Below are 21157 nucleotides of genomic sequence, written 5' to 3'. Positions count from 1 at the left end.
AGCCCTCACTACCTTGCACAATGCACGAACAGTGCCCTTGCTCTGACAGGAAAGTTTGAAGCTGTTCGAGGTACAAGTTGCGAGTTTAAACTTGACTTGGCCAGCAAGAAGGTATGCAAGTACGGTAGACTCCGGTGAAATCGAACCTAAAAACCTTCAGTGCAATGGCGGAACGATAGGAGACGGAAACAAAACCAGACCGAGCGTGAATACGTGTGTGGAGACAGCTGTAAATCCTCCGGCATTGGAAGGTGGATGGAACATAGAATGATATTGGGGTTAGGTAAATACAAGGGTGAAGCCCGAAGAGAGAAAATGTGAGGGGACCAATGAGAGACACGTACGTATAAACCACTAGACAAGATAATAAAGAAAGGATGGACGCAGATGGATCACGTTCATAATGTACAGACCGACCACACAAGATCAACTCATGCAGCAACTTCGCTTAAATAGACACGGAAGGCATCTGACGATACCGGCCGAAAGCCCGAACCTCCACCGTTGAACCCGCAGCAGCAAATGGGGTCACCCCTGCTGGTTCGACTACCCATAAGTACTTGATGTTACATTCTTACAGCGTTTAAGTTTCATTTCACGCACCTATATTTTCAACATTCCTCGTGGTCTACACTCTCGCAAGACACCCCAGTATGCCGGGTTAATGGGATGTCAGCGATCATCTCGTGCTGCTGGAACCTCGGCATCGAAGTCAAACATAGGCAATCCTCGAACGTTGTACTGACATGCAAGCAGTCGTCCTGGGCATGGGTGTCCCAAATGCTGATGATAAGACGGGGAGCGAGAATAAATGGCATCGTATTACTGAAAAGCTCTGAGAGACTCATCCCCTCGACCTACAAGTGTACATGTTAGCTGATATCTGTATTATCTTGGGAGTATCATACTGAAATGTGAGCCCATAATATCACCATTAAGATTTGGTTTGTCAAATTGCTAAGCGGGAATTCAATTAGCACCCTCAGAAACCACTAGACACAGAGGAACCTACAGGACAAAGTACATGATATGATATCGGACAATCATTACCATATAGGTATTAGGCCTCATGTTGTATTCCCTTCGTTCCTTGAAGTGTCTTGCGAGAGTGGCAGCTGCGAGAGCAACTAGGAAGACATCATAGCACACAATGGGGATGGACATATAAATCGCAGACATAGGTCCAATGTTGAAGGAAAAGGTGCAGTACTTGGCGTTCGGAGTAATCAATTCTTTGACTTTGTAACGAGACAACCTCAGCTTGCAGTCAATTTGATCTGGGCGAAAATTCACCTGAGAACGCGTGAGGTCGACTATACAGATAGATGTCTGTGCCTATCAAAAGGGCGACGATAGGCAAGAACAATCCTACTGCAACATAAACATAAAGTAGGAGTTTCGGTTGCTTGCATAGTGCGTAAAGACGCCAAATGAGAATGGCTGCAGATGATGAATCGGTACACACGACGAGTTACTAACTGCATGACTTACCTTCCGCAAAGCAAAAATACACAGACGCACCCCATTCCAGTACAACAAGAATGTTATAGCCTATTGCATGATGAGGAAATTACAGTTTATTTTGAAGACATGAATTATACTTGCAGCTGAATGAAAGAGGTTAATAACGTTGGGACCTGGCTGTGAAACAGACGTATTGTGACGTACGGCTTAAATAAGATTCAGCTTAGAATACTCTAAAGATGGAGAGCATCAATGCACTCACTGATTCAGCCATATAAAACAATCCTCCCCCTAGCGCTAGTTAGCGAAGGATAGTTCAAACGGCATAGTGTTACATACAGCAGCCCCAAGCTCTAGCATCGGTGTTAGTGTACAATATAAAAGACACAAATCACCACGACGTACATTGAAAGGGAAAGACCAAGATATCGAACCTAGCATAGCAGGAAATAGTACATAGACCAAAAAGTAGTGTGGGAGGGTGAACTCACAACAAGGTACAGGCATGACATTGGTGACCACGGTCTGTTCTGGAGATTCAGTCAACTTCCAGGCTGGTATCCTTGCGCAAATAGTATAGGTTGAATACTGACCCAGACATACTGAAGCTGCGCCGATAATAACCATGACATAAGTACCCAACCGACAGCAAGAAAGTTCTTTGTTACCTCCTTGTCAAAAAGAATAACTGGATAATACATCGTTCAGCAGTAGTGCGAAAGTTCATGAGGGCAACTAACGGTACTCGTAGAACATCACTGTGAAGAGTGCCACTGGAACGGATATTCAGCACGATGGTTTATTCACAAACTAGTTGAAGGGACCGACGAACCAGATATACTGTCGTTCCATTTGAGACCAACAATGTTGTCTTCGAGTTGTTCTGACATGACACTGTTTCGTATGAAGTGAGGAATTTGGTGAGTGATTGATAGATGTAGAAATGGCTGGAATGACTTACATTTTATCAAGTTTCCCGCCAGTGAGAATCGATAAAGTGTACAGGTATCAGCTAGCAGTTATCAGCCAATAAACGAAAGTGCTTGATATGCTGTGTCTAGTACAATAACAGTACAAGGCGTAGCGCTCTGAGCCCATCTGACCGTAAGTAATGCCATCATGATTCTGATGTTCGCTTCACGATGACACTATATTAAGGTTAGGATGAGAGCGTGGCAGGTGGTTATATGGTGCTTAGCGCTAGATCATGATGGCATCACAGTCATTGTAGGTATTGCAGAGGAGATGGGAAGCGGATGAAGTTGTTGAGAAGTCCGCAAACTGTTCGCCGCAGTAGCTAAGTTTGCTATCAACTGGACGATATCTGGCCGCATCAGTGAGATTAGCGTATGCACGTTCACTTAGATGATGTCGTGAGGTGAAGTTGCCTGGAGCGGTGCTGGGTGAAAATAGTGTATTGGCATTTATGAGCTGGACTCAGAACTAAATATTCAATGAATGCACTCAGCTGGACTATAAGTCAGTGCGTATAGTTATATATGGAAGTGATATGACTTACAGCCTCCTGCGACCCTGCAGTACTGGCCTAGTGAGAATCGACGAAGCGGCGGGTGAGTGGCCACTGGCAAGCATCAAACATACTAATGCCGCCGCTTACTAGTAGTAGCCGGTTTACGATTATGTAACATCACCTGCTTCGTTATCATTAGTTTCTGCACCGCGATGGTCTCCGCGGGGTGCAACCAATAGGTACAGCAAGTAGGATTGACTGCCCACTTCGGCTCTTTCTCTACTAACCGCCGCGCACTAATGGCATAGTAGTCAACGTCACTACTCGGACTCACCCAGTAATCGGCGCTTAATGTCGGCGTTGTCCCTGATATTCTACCTAGTCTTGATGCATGACGATGATGCGAATTTGGGGGTATTTCGATCTCCTAGTACTTCCGTCTCAGGAAAGCGAGTTATCACCGACCAAAAGCCTTGGGGCGATCCGCAGGAATGGCGTCCATGGCTCCAACCACCCCATGTACTTCGAGACTCTCATCATTTTTGTCATGATCTTGTGAGATGCACACGTTAAACCAGACTACGCCATGCCGATGGTCCATAAGTGATGGCGTAGTCCAGCCATTTAACGAACTTGATTGGCGGAAATGGATGTACAGGGTCTCTCCTTACACATACATCATTGAGGGTCTCCTTGGTCAAGGTTAGTGAATGATTGTTTGCTGAATAGTCATCTTATCTTGGTCCTTGTAGCTATTGGCGGAGACTCGATCAAATGCTCCTCCACTAAACTTGTCTCTGTCAACCATCGAAGGGCTCGATGTGTGACAACTACATGGGCCCTTCATAGAATTCGCAGGCGGCTATCTCACTAATCCTGAAGCTACAGGGCGCTGACCAGTTCATGTACTCGAGGTCCAACCTTAAATACAGTAATCACTGGCGCAACCTGGGCATCGTCTTTGGATACGTTACGTTCAACGTGAGCCACTGCCGGACGGATGTCATCAGGAAAACCCTCCCATGTTCATGCGCATTCGCACCGTCAGCGTGTTTGCTTCTCTCAGGCAAAACCTAACTCGTCGCAAGTAGATTGCAATTCGTGCGTACCATATATGTACCTCTCGGATGTACTCACATAGCTTGATATACGTGTTGGAAATCCAACCCGCCAATACAGTACATAGTATATCTTTCGTTTTTCGTTTTTCGTTTGACTCGAACACTCGTTCTGCAGCGGAGTTACCATATTAGGCAACTCCACGCACGGTACTTTCGACACGCTCGTTCTTCGTTTTCCCCCAGTCTCTTACATTCGACTGGGGGTAAGTCATATTTCAGTATACCTACTACATTCCTTACTGATGCTACTATAGAACTCACTAGAGTTCGTTCTATCTAGCCCAGCACTCGTCTTCTATTAATACGCGCCTAAGCCCGTCGGCTGCGGAGCCATGATATTGTACTCGGCCAAAGTCAAAGAGTATCATCGTGAGATTTCACATCTGCTTAGTATCAAGTCAAATAGGATAGGTACTCGATCTGTATCCGAAATGATGATCACGTCTTTTCCTGGAGCTGCATCTGAGAGATGTCAGCTAATTATGGTATACCATCGCGCCTGAGTGGTGGCACTTCCGTGCTGAGTCGGCTGTACAGTTGTAACCCATATGTACATAGACCTTTCGTTTGCCAATTGTATCAGCTCTTAGATGGAAGGCGGCTAGTAACAGACAATAAAACAAGCTCATGGTTAGTCACTGTAGCATTGACCGAGGCTCAGATGACCAATTAAATAAACGCCGGGTCTCTACGGGTTTCGAAGTTGGTACATCTCGCAAGGTCATATTCCAGGCAAAAGCATAAACTTCTTATAACCATAGGTGATCGCCATAAGGAATTTATTCATGAATACATATATTAGTGTGACCTCAAGTCACGCAGTCTCGACGCCTTCTGTGTCCATGCTAAACGTGGATTCAGGATGCCCGACGCCAGGACTCATCTCGTGCTGCTCAAAGTCCGGTGGCGAAGTCCAGCATACACAATCGGCGAACGTCGTGCTGACATGCACGCACTCGTCGTTGGCATGCGTATCCCAAATGCTGATGATGAGACGGGGCGCAAGAATAAAGGGCGCCGTACCGTTGAAGAGCTCCGCCAGACTCATTGCTGGAGTCTGCGAATGTGTATACGTTAATCGATCTCTGCATAACTTGGAAGTTTCATACCGGAATATTAGCCCATAATATCACCAATAAGATTTGGTTTGTCAGGCACCTAGCAAGATACGATTATTCCTTTTAGAACCCGATGGATGAAGCGGAACTTACAGGGCAAAGTACAAGATATGATAGCGGACAATCATTACCATGTAGGTATTAGGCCTCATTTTGATCCTCCTCTGTTCCATAAAATGTTTCACGAGGGTGATGACCGCGAGGATAACGAGTAATATATCAAAGCACATGATGGGGATAGAAGTATAAATCGCAAGCATAGGACCTATGTGGAAGGAAAGGGTGCAGTAAGTGGCGTCCGGAGTTATTACCTCTTTCACTATGGAAGGAGGTGGGGTCAGCTTGCAGCCAAAGCAATCAGGATACAAATTTACCAGAGAACACATCGCGTCGACTATACAAGAAGATGTCTGTCCCTATCGACAGGGCAACGATAGGCACGAATAATCCCACTAGAACATGAAGTACGAGCTTGGATTGGTTGCTTATGGCATAAAGACGCCAAATAAGAATGACTGCGGATGGGGGATTGGTACGCGTAGCGAGATGCAAGATGTATGTCTTACTTTCCGCAAAGCAAAAATACACTGAAAACCCCCATTCAATCAGAACGATAAGATCGTAGCCTATTCCAATTGTATGATGAGCAAGTGCACTTCAAGTTGAAATGATATACGTACAGCTAGATAAGAGGACAAGTGGGACTTAGTGAGCTGTGAAATGAACTGATGACGTACGGCTGAAAGATGTATTAAGCTAAAGTTCTTGAACGATGGAAGGCATATATATGCTTACTGATTCAGGCATATACAACAGACCTCCCCCTAGCGCAAGTCAGTCAATAATGGCTCGAGTTGGCATGGGCTAGTGACACATACAGCAGGCGCACACACTGGTGTGAAAACTGGTTAGCATGATGTGTACAGTGTGAAGGGACGACGTACATTGCAAGGAAAAGCCCGAAATATCGAACCTAGCGAAGAATATCGTATCTTTGATTGAACACTGGCAGGGCGAAACTCACAACAAGGTATAGGCATGACATAAACGACCATGGTCTTTTCTGGGGATTCAATTAATCTTTGGGTTAGTTTTATCATCCAGATAAGGGGGTTCGACACTGACCCAAACGTACTCAATCTATGTCGATAATCAGAACCATCAACACTCGACCGATAGAGCAAGAGTTCTTTATTACCTCCTTGCCGAACAGAAGAACTAGATGACCTTTCGCTCAGCGAGAGTACAAGGTTGACCAAGACTACTGACGGTACTCATACGATATCAGGGCAATAGCTGCTACTGCAATCGAAGTTCAGTACGATGACGCGACAGGTCAGGTTAGAGAGCTGACAGACCAGATACATTGTTGTTCCAGCGGAGACCAGCGGCAGCAGCCCCTCCTTGCGACATGACACTGCGATGGAATAGAGAATTTGAAAAGGGTTGCTGAAGTGACTTATGATAAGGCACATAATTCCCTGCGGTGGCCTCACGATTGCTTCCGAGTCGTGGGGACCGAAGTGTTCGTCCCTCGTCTGGCGCACTAGGATTCGGAACTAGATGTAATAAAGGGTGTATACCAAGTTTGCCTGCGCTTCCTGTCGATTTCAAGCTGATGTCCTCTATAGTGAGCTGTCAACGACTCGATAAACATCACACTCGAATTCAAGACTGATGACTCGGAGAGTACTGGTAGCTGTTATATTTTCGCTGGATTCTTCGCTACTCGCACGGTATGGCAGTCGTCGTGGTGAACGCTTATAATAGCCTAGAGAATGTGGAGCCTTATCAGGTGTGCACCATCCAGTATTTGTCTGTTAGGCACTTACTATTGATAGACATGACCACGCCGCCTTTCAGCCTGAGTGAGCATAAATCAGGTTGAGGACAACAGCAAGTTTTCATTTGATGAAGATGTCTAAATTCGGGTGCACGATCACTGCACACGCTTGGTCCACGCCCATGATGACCACTATTAAATGAATATGGTAACCTTATTAGATAATCGTCGGACTTTAGACCAAACCTTCTTGGGTGGGAGTCCTACATTCATGGGAACTGAAAGTACTGAACAAAGGTAATGGGGCAAGTGTTGTCGTAGTGGTGCGTGATGTCATGCTAGTACTTAGTATGAGTAAGTAACTTAGAGGGCCTTACAGCACTAGTATTACTCATAGATGTTGATGACTACATCCATATACCGGACTTTGAAAAACAATTTCCAAATTACTGAAAACCTGGATGAATCAGCTGTGATGGACGTCCTAGCGATCCCCGACTCTTATGCCAATCTATTGCAATATTTTCAAAGGGCCCTGACATGCCAGTTGCTGTGCAAATACAGGGCTGGAGAATACAATTTCTTGAAGGGACTTGGACGTCAGCGCGTCTCTGTCGCACGTAGATGTTGAAACATAAAGAGGCACCGAGTCCACTATCCCTCAAGTTGGCGAGCGCGAGTATCAGGATGATATCCAAATCAGTACTAGTATACGAGCCTGGATCCGTGAGGCGGTAGTATCAGACGACGGAGTCTCACATGGTAAGACTATATGTCAGGGTGTGAGTGGTCCTAAAAAGGCAAAATGACCCATTGGAGGTACCCCCTTACAGGTTATTGAGGGGGGGCTTGTTGAATTTGAAACAGTAACCGTTCCTAAAGTAAATTTACCCTGCGTGTGTCCATGTTCTTATCTATGATAGACTCGTTGGTGTCAACTTGGTGAAACGCATATTATTTTATCATGGATAAAAACACGTACGGCATCATACTTCAAGCTTCAAGGCCGATTTCACCGGAATCAAACATTCAAGTTTTCAAGAGGACTGGTATTACTTCACCCTCGGTATGCTTCGCTACATACTAGATTGCATTGCGCTCATATAGTGTTTGAATCTATCGCTATCGTGATGTTTGTATATTACTTTATGTAATATTGTCATGTTATCTCAACTAGCATCTTCTTCGTCTGCAGCGGAGTCCTGCGCTCTGCCTAGTCAAAATCTGATCGTGCTCATCCGAATGCGATCCCTCACTTTCCCGCAAGTAGTATCCCAAATCATGCGATGTAAGAATCCGTTTCAGATTCCATCTGAGTACTGGTGGTATTCATCTCATGCTGCTCGGGTACTCCCGGTGAAGCCCAACATCCACAATCCTCGAACGTCGTACTGACATATACGCAGTTGCGATGGGCATGCGTATCCCAGATACTGATCGTGAGACGCGGCGCGAGAATATATGGTACGGTACTGTTGATGAGCTCTGAGATGTTCATCAACGAGATCTGTGAATGATTGAATTGTGGCATGAGCAGATTTCTGTAGGGTGTTAGAAGTATCATACCGAGAGGTCAGCCCATAATATCACCAAAAATATTTGGTTCATCAAATTCCTATCAAAATTCGATCAGTTACTCTCAGATCACACTAGACAAAGGGAGATGGAACTTGCAGTACAAAGCACACGATATGAAGTCGAACAATAATAGATACAGATGTATTAGGCTTAGCGTTGATCTTCTTCCGTTCTTTGAGGTGTTTCACAAGCCTTGCAGTCGCAAGAACAAGCAGGAGGACATCATAACACACCATAGGGATAGACAAATAGGTCAGAGGCAGAGGCCCCGTTTTGAAAAAGAACGTGCAGTACTTGGCGTCTGTAGTGATTATTTCTTTTACTACAACGAGACAGGGATCAGATCACAGTTGATACCAATAAACATGCACCTACCTGAGAACATGCTAGGTCGACTATATAAAAAGATATCAGTTCCTATCGATACGGCGATGATGGGTACGAGTAGCCCCAACAGGATCCGAAGTAGGAGTTTTGAACAGTTGTATAGTGCATAAAGACGCCAGACAAGAATGACTGTGGGTGCAGATTTGATACGTGCAATGTGTTGTGAAAAAATGCATAACTTACCTTCTGCAACGCAACTATATAGGGAATAACCCCATTCCATGAAAACGACAAGATCGTGACCTATTTTGTGTTCATGATGAATAAAGACGGTTTAGGTTGAAGATGGTATACTCGCATCTACACAGATGAGAAATCGACAATTATCGAGACTGGGTTTTCAATCGAAATAAAGACGTACGGCTGAAATATAGGTCAACCAAAACTCTGTCAAGAAAGCATCGCTAAACTCACTGATGTAGGCATAAACAGCAGTCCTCCCCCTAGAGCCAGTCAGCGAATAATGATACAAGTAACATAGTATTACGCACAAAAACCCCAAAGCCTAAGGTCAACGTCAACATACAATGCACCGTTTGAAGAATACAACAACGTACAGCGCAAGGGAAAGTCCAAGATATCGAACCTAGTATGGAAATAGATAAAAAGTCATGAAGCGCCCTGGCGGCGCGAACTCACAACAAGATAAAGGTATGTCATCGGTGACCAGGGTCGTTTCTGGAGATCTAGTTAGCCTCCAGGCTAGTGTCATTGTGCAGATTTGGGGTTGGATACTGACCCAGACATATTTGACCTGCACCGATAACAGCCGTAAGTAGATGACCGTCATGAAAGAAATACCTCATTACCTCTTTATCAAAGTGAAGAACTAGATAATCTTTCAGCAAAAGTACAAGATGTTAAAGGTTACTGACGGTATTCATAGGATATCAGGGTAATCGTCACCACTGGATTCAACGTTGAGTATGATAGTTCTACCATAGATCATTTGAAAGGAGCCGACGAACCCGAAATATTGTTATTCCAGCGAAGGCCAGCGACAGCATCTTGGTCGGACATGACAATATCAAATAGTTGATGCCAGTGATCATCGGAGTACAACACTTATAAGGCCCAGAATTGTCCCGCCTCGTGAAATCGTAGTGGGCGGTGTTCCACGGGGTATGAAAATTGCACGAGAGCACCGAATGGCAGTTTGCACTCATTTCATGTCCGCATTAGTACAACCAAACCCACTGTCAACAATAGCCAACTACCGGTGAACAGACATTCCGCCCGGACTTCACGGAATGAGGGGCTGTAACGTCATGGCTAGAAGTTTCATTAGCCATTTGTTCCCTGGCAGCATACGTTCTTCGGCGTATTTATAGCATATATGATTTGGAATGAAGTCTTATCGGTGGCTTGCGTTGGATTAGCGCTTGGTGTTGACGCCCGTACACCAATACCATATCGGTCTCGAGGGAGCAAAAACTTCAGTAAATATATCTATACATACGACGTTTACGAAACGTACCAAGCTTTGATTTATCCCCTGGATGCGACAAGGGGCGAAGGCTGATTGATGCCCTGATTCCGTCAGGCTGCCCTTATACCCAAAAGTAACTATATCATGAAGTGTGTAGGGCTAGGCACGCTGTGTCTGTGGCTGGGCTAACGTTGAACGTTGAATGTCGAGACGTTGACATTGTTGGTGTAAAAAATATACAGTCTATCAAAGTTATCCGTGTGGATTAATCAAGGCGCGTGTCGCACGCATGGTAGCATTGATGGATGACTAAATGAAGGTGCTTGATCAAGTTGGAGGCCGATAAGTATATCGTCAAGTTTCATCTCTATACCAGCAGGAAGTACTATTTTCCCTCCACCAGTCCGCATAAGGGGAGATCAAGAACCGACACTTTGTTAGCCAATCGCACAAAAGACGAGCGTGACAGAACGTTAAGGTTATGAACGGGTTCCAATCGAAAGTCACGCATTCGGCTCGTATTCACAAGCGCCCGTTCGCTGTTTCCTGAGGAATATCCCGGTATTCGCGACCACGATCCCGCTCCGAAGGTGTGATGTCATGTGGCTATCCAGAAAAAAATCAGAGATGGCGATGACGGGGGGTAACTTGCGAGCCTACGTCTACTGGGCGATACCTCCCGTTAGCATGTGGAACACTGTGCCCATTCATGTGGTGAGGTGGAGGCGGTGCCGGTACCGCTGGAGGTGCTACAGGGTGTGAATATAGTGCCGGAGAGGGACGCGTGAGATGCATGAGGGAAGGCGTTGCTGGAACTGTAAGATTTATAGCATCAAGAAGCAAGCTTCAAACGAACAAGTATGTCAGGAACGCAGGCCAGAAAGCAAGAGCGGGCGCACTCGTTCTCAGCTTGAAGCTTCTGCATGCGTGCATTTGCAAGCTCAAGATCTCTTACAAGCTCCTCGTGTAACTAGCGGGGTTGAACGTACTGCGTCAAGAGTGCTCCGGCTGAGATACGTACCCCTACAACTTGATCGAAGCGTTCCCTCATAACTTGAAATCTGGCGAAGTAGTGAGTAGACGGGAAGGTACGCGCAGTCGAGACGCACTTTTCTTTGAATTTTCCACGAGGTATAGCTGGTGCCTAGACACCAGTAAGTTCAAAGCGTGGTGCTGCGTCATCAAATACATTACTCTGTTTTTATTGGTGTCATCGGGTACTTTGTCCGCTAAGCGTTGCCCTTTCTGCAGTTTCGATGAGTCTATGTGTATCGGTCGTGGCAGAAGAGGTGAGTTGTCCATGCTATCGATAGACTGTCGTTGTTTAGTTGTGTATGACCTGCAGAGCGCTAATGACACATAAGATTGGTTGAACCGGGGTCCTTGTCTAAAATGAACAGTCTTTGTCGAGCTGCACCCAACAAACGCCGCACGTCGGGATTACTTAAGCGGCCATCAGGCCTTCCGTTCCTGTGTTCGCTTTGAAGGCACCAGAACGTAATTATATTAATTTTTGGGGTGCGCATCTCGTATCAGGAGAAAAGTAACACTTCTCAGCATCTCTTAAGTATTCGAAGTCAAATCGGGATCTTGCAATGGTATCGACTGGATGGGAAGTAATTCATGGAATTTGCGGCGGGTACTACGGCTACGTGTTCATCCTCATGAACTTCTATGACTTTGTGAAGCGCAGCACAGACTCCGGAAGTAGCGTAATTGAGCCAAGCGGATGCTACATGTAGAAATGTAGAAATTACTTCATCTGGGATACACTATAACCTATACTGTCGGATAGTCCAGACAAATTTTCCCGCTCCCTGCACAGACCCAATCACTTGCAGCATTTCTTGTGCAAACACAACACTGCCAGTGAACACGTTGATTGCAGGGCCTTTATGTCGTAATATATGACTTTATATTGCTTTTAGCGACAAAAATAAAGGATGTCCTTTGCATATATTGTCATGTGAGTGGTCCCAGCACAAAAAAATACATGACCCCGACACATCCAGGAATGCCACGATAAATCCGACTCTCCATGATACCTGAGTTCCATAGAAAATGAAGAATAGTGGCTCTGAACAGATATCACGGCAGGCCGACGTACCAAGATGTTTGGAGAGAGGTTGAGGTAAAATCGAGGTAAGAAGCAGCAGCAAAGCTAGCGAGTGCATAGCTTTAGTGGGAAAAGATAAGTACATTGAAAATGCGAACTCGCTTTGCAAAGTATGACACGTACATGTGATAATACCGTGGAGTAGTTCCCAGTGGCACGTCCCTTCGATAATCTGAATCGTCGCAGCTCGCAGAAGCGTTTCACAGCAATCCTCATAGCAAGAAACAGTGCGAGAACCTCCCACGTAGCGTTGAGCCCCCAATCTATTATGCTAAAAGATCGGACATATCCCTCATAAGCCTGAGGACGCTGATAGGTGCGAAAGAGGACAAGTTCTTCTGGTATTTTCCAATGAGCATGATGCAGTTGAATCTTTTGTCCGTAGTTGAAACTCACCTCCTGAACATAGTGTCATGTATATTTCGGCCAGAGATGGTAATGAAAAAAAAAATCTAGATCACTGAGGCATGGTATATAACCGAACGATCACAATGACTTGCATCACGTTTCATTTGAGGCAATTTCACCGCTCAGCATGAACATTTGTAACGAAATCTTGATGTAGAACATATGTTTGCCTATAAAACCGGTTAGTGATGAGCTTCAGAGGATCAAACTCTAAACAAAATAACAGCTGCTGCGGTCGTCATATTAAACCAACAAGATAGTGGTCACTCGGAATATGACCTACCCTATATAGGGGTGCATTTAATTGCGTTTGAATGGAAGCAGGCAGGCATGCAGGATACGCACTATACCTGTCACTGAGAATGATGGAAGACTGTCTGCCTGCCGCCAGTTAGAAGGAATGCACGCAGTGTATGTCAGTAGACTTGCGCAGCATGTTGATGCCGATTGTGGAAGGTGATTATTAGCACAGCGCTAGTCTTTTTTGGACTTGCAAACATACCCAGCATGTAGTATTCCAATGTAGTGCACCTATGACATTTCGAAAACACTGTGAGTTGCTGACTGCACTATAACGCAAGCTACGCACACTGAGATATAAGACAGTCATAAGGGACCAACGCCACCTCTTCCTGGGATTAGTCACATCGTCATGTTGTTGTCCTGATCTGCTCACCCAGATGTCAGTTCGGATTAAAAATACCGAGATGGCCGTTCCGATGACGGCATCGACCTAAAGCCTCTTGTCTGAAAGTCAGTGGTGAAGATGCACCAAGACGGCATCGGTAATTCTTTGGAACTGCCTTTGCTCACCCTAATTGTATATTACCTCGGAAGAGGAAGTAACCAATCGATAATTAGAGGGTTTGGCCCTTCGGTTGGACTCGGAACTATATGACTCATCCGGGTCAAGTCAAGGTGGGACCAGCCAGGCTTGGCATCCAGCATGGTTACCGTGCCATGCTAGTGCGCAAGTACGATAAATGCTTACGCTTAAAAATTTAGAGGCCGCACAACTGGAGAGGTCGCGGCGGTATCTGAACTTATGTAAGTAGAGGAACCAGTTGTTATGAGTTGTTTTGCCAATGAGCTGATAACCTCGTCATCGCAGTAATTGACAATATTAATGTCACACAATTACCTTTCGAATGTAATTTCACTGGCGGCAAATGGTGGTAAAATGTCAGTTTACCCGCTGTGTCATGAGACCCCAACGGGCCGCCTCATCGACAAATATGTCAGCTTCTTATCAAACAACCTGATAATTCGTGTTGAATACCCAGGGAGTTCGAAATGGTTGAATTCGCAGGGGTACGGATTCATACCTTTCACCTTTTCGAACAGCAACCAAATTATCGGCAGTGTCCATCTGTCCTGTCGTGTTCGCATGTCTTCCTGTCACGGCAGAACTACAAGAACTGATTATGATCCTTGGCAGACAATCAGGAAAGTCATCTATAAGCCGAAGATCGTCAGGGCTACCGGTAACCGGCAGTTTTCACCCACCGGTGTCGCCTACGACCCGGTGTATTCATTGTAGCCAGGCCACTGTGACTCCTCTGAGTTGCCACGTCTCCGAAGCTTCGGAGAACGACTTTAACGCTGCCTGGGAGCAGGTGAACTGCTACCTTTCACGATCAGCATGAGTGCGAGCGTAATAGCCAATCGATCGTTCAGTCTGATGATAGCTTAAGTTATCCTCCGCCCGCGATTATGTATTATCGGCTGAAGTGGCTATACATACCAGAAGCTGGTTCAGATTTAACCACCGTTTGGAAATGGTACATGGCGAATGAACTTGCGCCGGTTACTAGCCGCCAGGACTGCACGAGTGTCTTGAGCGAGGCGCTATTAATGGCCGAAGTACAGCCGTAAGTGCGTTGGACTGGTGTTCCAAGTCTGAGGTAGTTCAGAGGAGGTGTGTATTTGAAATTTAATTTGAGGTAGACCAAGTTTCCTGAAGCCTCCAGGTAGGCATGTGGGGGTGAAAGACTGCATGGTCGGATCAATATTCGGAATAATAATTAACTAGTTTAAATGGGGATAAGATGGCACGCAGTGTACACGTTTGGGATGACATAATTAGGGATTAAAAGGATTGTGGAAGTTGTTACTTTGTTTTACTTTGAACATGGACTACGATTATTCAAACCAAGAACAATCACCAAGACAATGGTCATCAACAACTTCTACTGGTTTCTCGTCCCCCGTATCACCTTCACCGGGTTACTATTACACTCCAAATCAGCAACAATCACCGTCAAGACCAACTAGCAGCAATTTAACGCTCAACCTCAGTTCCCTCTCAGTATCTTCACATCTTCATCACGGTGTATCTCCTATAACTCCTGTATCTCCTCCAAACTTCAGTCCAGCTCATCTCAGTCCACAACCTCCCACCTTTCAATTCAACTTTGAACCGACAGACGACTCATCTCTCTTACTAGCACAGCGTCGTCCGAGCACAGGATCTCACTCTACTTCATCAAGCGAATTAGCAGTAGAAAAGAGCGTACCGCGTAAACGAAGTCTCACAAACACCGCCCCTCCGCCACCCACTAATCACAGTCATGGGCACTCTCATTCTTATGGAGGGCACGTACTCCCACATCCAATCATAACAACAACAGCTTCATCACCCCCTCCAATAAGCGAACCTTCCTCACAAGGTCCGCTCACACCGGCTAGTTCACAGCCTTCAAATCAGATCGATATAAACGCAACATACGATGATCCCGATGGCATAACGGGTTATTCAATGCCAGATCAAGCCGACACAGACGACGAAGGCCAGAAATCTAGTGCAACAGGTCCTAGTCTAGGCGTCATCGGTAAACCAATGGGCACCAACAATTTTGTAACAAAGCTTTATCAGTGCGTTCAATTGACCCTTTCATATCTGTCATTCAACATCTACAGGATGATCAACGATCCAAAGAGTCAGCTTTTCATCGCATGGACTGAACTCGGAACAAGGTCAGTCTTATTTCATCGTTCTCACTTTCTGTCTCATTCAATCTTTCTAGTTTCGTCGTTTCAAACGTAGGCGAATTCAGCAGGAGCATCCTTGGCTCTCATTTCAAACACAACAACGTCGGTCTCCTTTTCACCACTATTTAAACAACTCACATCTCCACAGTTCTCAAGCTTTGTGCGCCAACTCAACATGTACGGCTTTCACAAAATCAACAGAGTCCGTACCTATCTCCACTCATTTCATCATCTAACATTTCATAACACAGACACCACGCGCCCAACGCACATCTACAACATCTCAAACTTGGGAATTCAGCCATCCCAAATTCCTCCGCGCACGCCCAGACCTGTTGGACGCCATCAAACGCAAAGCTCTTGAGCCTGATCCTCGCGAACGTGGCCGGTAAGCCCCGCTCAATCTCCACCACAAAATTAAAGTTAATCTAACCCCTAGCGTTGAACTCCCCGGCGAAGTCGCTCGTCTCCTAAATGACATGCGAGACGAGAACAAGGCCCTCTGGCGCGAGATCTCACGTCTAGGCGGACGCGTCCCTTCTCACATCGCTAACACCCTCTCCCAATCTGCTAGTACCTCCCCCCCGAAATTACATATCGGGGGAGATGATGATGATGAAGATGGCAGTGAGGAGGGATTTTCGTTCAATGTCATGGCACCTGGTTTCAGTATGGGGATGGGTGGAGGAGGCGAAGCTTGGATGAATTGGGCAGGTGCCGAGATGCGCCGTGAACGACGGAAAGTGGAGAAATTGACCGGGATCGTAAGGACCCTATGCGATACGATCGGATCTGGTGCGTTTCTCCCTTTCAATCTCAACTCATCACTAACCCTACACGCAGTATCACCAACGCTAATCCAAGAACTCAACGCCCTGAACGCCCCAAGCCCCTCCCCCTCCCCAGTCCCTCCAAGCCCGATTCCAAGCGATCACAGCCCCAACATCTACATCACCTCAGCCCCTTCTCCATCCCCCTCACACGCACACTCCCCCTCCCATTCGCACTCATCTCAGGGTCATGGCCACAGCCATCACCCCTCAGTCCCAATGCTCAGCATCCCCCAGTACGCCCTGCACACATCAACTCCCTCTCCCACCTCCAGCGAGTTCTCTGCCTTTGGTCGACATGGACACGGGCGCCAGCCTAGTATCACCCTGACGCCCACTCCTGATGTAGATGCACACGGCATGCGAGAGGGAGGAGGAAGGGAGAAGAGGCAGAGAAGGACGGGGAGTGTCGTTAGTGTGGGCAGTGTTGGGTCTTCGATGGGCGGCGGATCTCCGATGGTTTCTCCTATGGTGGGAGGGTCTGTCTCTGGACTTGGCGGTGCTTCGATGGGGGGAGAAGATGATGTTGAGGGGGAGATGAGTTTGAGTTTGGATTTGGATATGGACGTTGGTGGGAGTGGTGGTGAGAAGCAGCAGCAGCAGCAACATCAAAGAGCGAGGAGCGATTCGGCGCCCACGTGGGTTACGGGTCAGAATGCTGGTACTAGTGCTGGTGGGGGTGTTGGCGTTGGTGGACTTACTGCGAATTGGGGGCGACCGAGGAGCGGGAGCGGGTATGGGAGGTGATCGACGACGGGGATTCATGCCTGGTGTTTGAAAGTGTCGCGCTTTTTTCTTTCTTTGATCTGCTTTTACTGTTACTTGTCTCCGTCTTCACGCTTGCGTGTTGTTCTTTCTTTTTTTTCTTGTGTTTTTTGTTTTGTTTCATCCTTGCTGTCTTTCCTTCCTTTAAAAATGGTATTCCTTCAGAACTTATTATCGATATCGCCCGTCCTATCACCTATCTTCTATCTGTATATTTCTATCAGTATCACATCCTCCCCCTCCCTTCTACCCGGCACACATTATTTGCCAAACTTCCTTTGCCATGCTACTGCTACGCCAGGTGACCTGCACCCCATCCACGCCACGCCACGACGTACGCTCAATCCGTACTAGACCAATCCTATACACGACCACCCAATCCCAGTACATATTGTATGCGCTTACCCCAGCTGCTTTAGACACGAGTACTTACATACATCAAACGCTCCTTTTTTAGACGTATTGTTGGGCTGTTGCCCCGCCACGTTCCTTTCTTTCTAGAAATTCAATTGCCCTCTTCTATTTCGAATGTTGGTTGGTTTTTCTGATTGGAACTTGGGGGAGGAGGCTTCGACTCAGGATCTCATTATCAACGTCATATGTAATTTTCACCTTTGATGGCATGGGGCTGGATCGACTGCGGTGGGGGATAATGAAACTATTACATACAATGGATTGTTACTTTCGAAGTATTCGACTGCGGACTGACTGACTTCAAGTTCGGATATTAAACTCGGGCTCGAGCTTCATGCACAGCTTCCTAGGTGCGATGCGATGACCGGAAATCCGGAACGCGCGAGGTATTCATGTTTTTTGTACGAGGGACATCAGCAGGAATGATGAATCTACGTATATGAGTCGTGAACTTCATTAATTCTGCATAGCATCACTCGATTGCAATCGCGGCTGCCTTGTGCAAGCAATTTTAATACGAGCTTGGCGGACATTAATCATCGTGTGACGGCCAGACACAGCTCCGATGAGACAGGAAACCAGGCAAAGGAATGACTATATACAACAGAAAGTACTAGTACTAGTAGACGCACGCGTGTGCGTGCAAATATTATATTATAAACAGCCTTCGAGTCCCTTTGGATCTACGATATATGTGCGTGAGGGGGCTGTGTACTGGCTGGCAGTGATTAATACGAAAATAAACAAAATCCTGGATGCCTGTCCGTGAAAAAGTATGTCTGCATCATTATCACCATCACCATCACTTCTCGCACCGATAGATTCCGTTATTATAGTCCAACACCTACGTAATTATTTTCAAGCGTGGCCTTTTTGATGGACCGGGACTACTTGCAGGCTGTGCAGTGGTAGAACCTGGTGCGTCGTGGTCACCTACAGGGAATGGGAGTAATTTAATTCTAATGTCTCGAATGAATTCGAGGGCGGTGCCAGCTGTGGGTCGTGAGGCTGGTGATAACGACCAGCACTCACGGATAAATGGCCATAGTTCACCGACGAGAGGAGAGTGAGATGGACAACGAGGGGTGTTTCCTTGTTGGATCTCCTGTATGATGATCACTTCCCGCTTGATTTCGTGCCAGGGTACTCTGCCTGATAAGACCTGCGAGGCAGCATATCGTCAATTTTGCTGAACGCTGAGGATGGTTTTGAATACTTACTTGGAGCATGATACTGCCGAGGGAGTAGATGTCGCTGAGCGTCGTCGGCTGGACGTCATCTGACAGGAGGAACTCGGGAGCTGTCCATCGTACTGCGCCTGGATACATAGCGCTAGCTGCGAGGTACGTCGAACCGGTCTGCAGGTCGCCAAGCATGCTTGATAGTCCAAAATCGGCGATGCATGCAGTCTTGTCCCCGAGGATAAGAACATTAGACTTTGAAGAATAAGTTTGCGGTGTGGGATAAGCAAAGGAGATGTTACGTACCCCAGTGAGATCTCCGTGGGTCACGGGATTATTAGGATAAGAGTGCACTGTAGAATTATACTCGGAATGAATCAAAGATGAGTCAAAAGAGACTGACGGTAAGTGAGACCAGAGACGATGTCGTCTAACTGAACAAACGATCCCGTCAGAGATAGTGAACAAATGTAAATGATGCGATCATACCAAACTAAGTTGATCAGCAATAGTAATGATCGACCAACTTTTCTCCAGGTAATCGGTCAAAGTTCCATTCACAGCCCAAGGGGCAACAAGAGCCATCGAGATACCAAAGCCGAAAGCATAGCCAATGAATTCCATGACATTCGGGTGATTGAGTCTTCTCCAAATGCCCATTTCTCTCCTCAGTCTCTATAACACATAACTATCAGGCCGTGTGTATGGGCGATCAGTGCTCTGACAAACCTTCGAGGTATTTCTGTTAATTTGGAATCTGAAGCCTTTCACAGCAACCTGAAACAGACGCCTTATGAGGATACCGTTGTCGTCGATTCACATATGTACGAACCGGGATGCACCTGGTGCCATCATCGTAGGTACATTTCCAGACGTTGCCAAAGGCACCCCCAGCTATGGGATCAAGGCCGTAACTCCGAGTAATCCAACTTGTCAAGTCGACAGGAGTCGTCGGGCTGTACGTACATTAGCAGGGCTCTGGAAATAGACAAGCAAATCGTCACCTTCCAGATCGCGTTTTGGGAGATATAGGTGTAGGAAGCATCCCAGAAAGATCACTGGCAAATCCACGTTTACGATTGTTATTCCCTTCGACAAGAACTGTGCCGTTCGGACGAGGCGGAGATAGATATCCATGCCCCATCTGATCATGACCATGTGCGATAGTTTTCTCAAGATCGGAGGGGCGTACAGGGGAATCAGGCGTGATGGGAAGTTGGCCAGACGCACTCTGAAGATACTTCATATCAAGTCGCGGCAACTCGATACGTGAAATGGCCGATTGCGAGTTGTGAACACTGGGAGTCGAAAAGTATGGGCCTGAGTTGGGGGAAACCGGTGTGTGTAGAAACGTGGGAGCGAATCCGTCTGACATTATAACGCTCCCCTGTGCAAAAGGGCTGGGTAAATCAGATGCGCCCAACAAAGATGTACTGATCCTATCTGGAACATCATGATCGACAGAGGTTGATGTCGAGGAGACGAGATGAACGGAAAGGATAGGTACGGATTCTTCATGCTGGACGCTCGATGGAAAGACCATTGAATCGGTACGCCTTCGAATACTGTACTTGCAAGTCCAGATATCTGAACGCGATGACTAGTGGATCGGCATACAACCCAAGCTTCACAGGCTTGAAGTCACAGCCAGACGAATGAGGGGGAGGGGACGGTGAAAGTACTGCGGAGGGGAAAGTTGTCCGCAGGACGTGTCAGCTATTCATTTTGTATGTTGCTCGAGCGCTTGCAGCGCCCAATGCCGAATTTCTCGAGGACAGGTACACGCTGTCATTTGGAGGGCTGCTATCTCCGGCACCTGAAAACCATGAGACCACAGGCATTAGTGGGGTCACGCTGATAAACCTGCCTAGCTATCGTCTTGGATACTCACAGCATTCAAGAGGAACCAGCAGAGCAGGTGAGATAACCCAACACTAAGCGGTACACTGGTTGATGAATGTTGCAGCATGTGACACTTTGAATATGTAGCAATAGGTCGTTCGTATACGTAATTTTAAACTGCGTCTGCACTGTGCAGATCTTAATAGACGACGACGACGCCCTGACTATGAAACACGGATGAGCGAGAAGTAGATCATGA

At 46.6% G+C, this 21157-nt stretch overlaps 8 protein-coding genes across 8 annotated transcripts; 3 read left to right on the top strand and 5 right to left on the bottom strand.

Annotated features, from left to right (window-relative positions):
• Window positions 1-244: 244 nt before the first annotated feature.
• F5891DRAFT_1273725 (uncharacterized protein) lies at window positions 245-2354 on the bottom strand (the record flags this gene model as incomplete). Its single annotated transcript, XM_041370151.1, has 13 exons — window positions 245-857; window positions 909-957; window positions 1013-1238; window positions 1294-1440; window positions 1492-1551; window positions 1602-1670; window positions 1723-1755; window positions 1804-1817; window positions 1870-1898; window positions 1956-1994; window positions 2058-2152; window positions 2205-2237; window positions 2297-2354. 13 exons carry the CDS (start codon window positions 2352-2354, stop codon window positions 612-614), a joined length of 1098 nt encoding a protein of 365 aa, XP_041233642.1. The 3' UTR covers window positions 245-611.
• An 890-nt stretch (window positions 2355-3244) lies between these two features.
• F5891DRAFT_998676 (uncharacterized protein) lies at window positions 3245-4194 on the top strand. The gene is made up of 2 exons (XM_041378500.1): window positions 3245-3637; window positions 3688-4194. The coding sequence occupies exons 1-2, from the start codon at window positions 3496-3498 to the stop codon at window positions 3807-3809; spliced, it is 264 nt and encodes an 87-aa protein (XP_041233641.1). The 5' UTR covers window positions 3245-3495; the 3' UTR covers window positions 3810-4194.
• Window positions 4195-4762: 568 nt separating this feature from the next.
• Window positions 4763-6693, bottom strand: F5891DRAFT_225516 (uncharacterized protein). Its single transcript, XM_041370992.1, has 13 exons — window positions 6533-6693; window positions 6444-6476; window positions 6373-6392; window positions 6300-6314; window positions 6199-6237; window positions 6119-6147; window positions 6053-6066; window positions 5966-5998; window positions 5741-5800; window positions 5549-5689; window positions 5268-5493; window positions 5166-5214; window positions 4763-5113 (listed from the first exon to the last, which is right to left on the bottom strand). The coding sequence occupies exons 1-13, from the start codon at window positions 6585-6587 to the stop codon at window positions 4871-4873; spliced, it is 957 nt and encodes a 318-aa protein (XP_041233640.1). The 5' UTR covers window positions 6588-6693; the 3' UTR covers window positions 4763-4870.
• A 1480-nt stretch (window positions 6694-8173) lies between these two features.
• Window positions 8174-10100, bottom strand: F5891DRAFT_225375 (uncharacterized protein). Its single transcript, XM_041370991.1, has 13 exons — window positions 9891-10100; window positions 9798-9830; window positions 9732-9751; window positions 9662-9676; window positions 9562-9600; window positions 9480-9508; window positions 9414-9427; window positions 9333-9365; window positions 9106-9165; window positions 8911-9051; window positions 8632-8857; window positions 8524-8572; window positions 8174-8464 (listed from the first exon to the last, which is right to left on the bottom strand). Exons 1-13 carry the CDS (start codon window positions 9940-9942, stop codon window positions 8237-8239), a joined length of 939 nt encoding a protein of 312 aa, XP_041233639.1. The 5' UTR covers window positions 9943-10100; the 3' UTR covers window positions 8174-8236.
• Window positions 10101-10510: 410 nt separating this feature from the next.
• F5891DRAFT_225358 (uncharacterized protein) lies at window positions 10511-11743 on the bottom strand. Its single transcript, XM_041370990.1, has 6 exons — window positions 11546-11743; window positions 11461-11495; window positions 11373-11412; window positions 11251-11321; window positions 11012-11195; window positions 10511-10957 (listed from the first exon to the last, which is right to left on the bottom strand). Exons 1-6 carry the CDS (start codon window positions 11651-11653, stop codon window positions 10874-10876), a joined length of 522 nt encoding a protein of 173 aa, XP_041233638.1. The 5' UTR covers window positions 11654-11743; the 3' UTR covers window positions 10511-10873.
• Window positions 11744-15714: 3971 nt separating this feature from the next.
• F5891DRAFT_939501 (HSF-type DNA-binding-domain-containing protein) lies at window positions 15715-16258 on the top strand (the record flags this gene model as incomplete). Its single annotated transcript, XM_041374230.1, has 4 exons — window positions 15715-15851; window positions 15902-15968; window positions 16015-16068; window positions 16118-16258. 4 exons carry the CDS (start codon window positions 15715-15717, stop codon window positions 16256-16258), a joined length of 399 nt encoding a protein of 132 aa, XP_041233637.1.
• On the top strand, window positions 16160-17527 carry F5891DRAFT_225215 (uncharacterized protein). The gene is made up of 3 exons (XM_041370989.1): window positions 16160-16254; window positions 16326-16661; window positions 16710-17527. Exons 2-3 carry the CDS (start codon window positions 16346-16348, stop codon window positions 17441-17443), a joined length of 1050 nt encoding a protein of 349 aa, XP_041233636.1. The 5' UTR covers window positions 16160-16254; window positions 16326-16345; the 3' UTR covers window positions 17444-17527.
• Window positions 17528-18681: 1154 nt separating this feature from the next.
• On the bottom strand, window positions 18682-20687 carry F5891DRAFT_224974 (kinase-like domain-containing protein). Its single transcript, XM_041370987.1, has 8 exons — window positions 20061-20687; window positions 19889-20012; window positions 19786-19833; window positions 19546-19731; window positions 19460-19490; window positions 19363-19409; window positions 19096-19311; window positions 18682-19037 (listed from the first exon to the last, which is right to left on the bottom strand). The coding sequence occupies exons 1-8, from the start codon at window positions 20597-20599 to the stop codon at window positions 18720-18722; spliced, it is 1509 nt and encodes a 502-aa protein (XP_041233635.1). The 5' UTR covers window positions 20600-20687; the 3' UTR covers window positions 18682-18719.
• Window positions 20688-21157: the final 470 nt, after the last annotated feature.

This window comes from Suillus fuscotomentosus, assembly GCF_016647785.1.
Source record: "Suillus fuscotomentosus strain FC203 chromosome Unknown F5891scaffold_2, whole genome shotgun sequence".
In the NCBI taxonomy this organism is placed as follows: domain Eukaryota; kingdom Fungi; phylum Basidiomycota; class Agaricomycetes; order Boletales; family Suillaceae; genus Suillus; species Suillus fuscotomentosus.
Note: the sequence above shows the minus strand (reverse complement) of the source record. Positions and strands in the feature narration are given on the sequence as shown.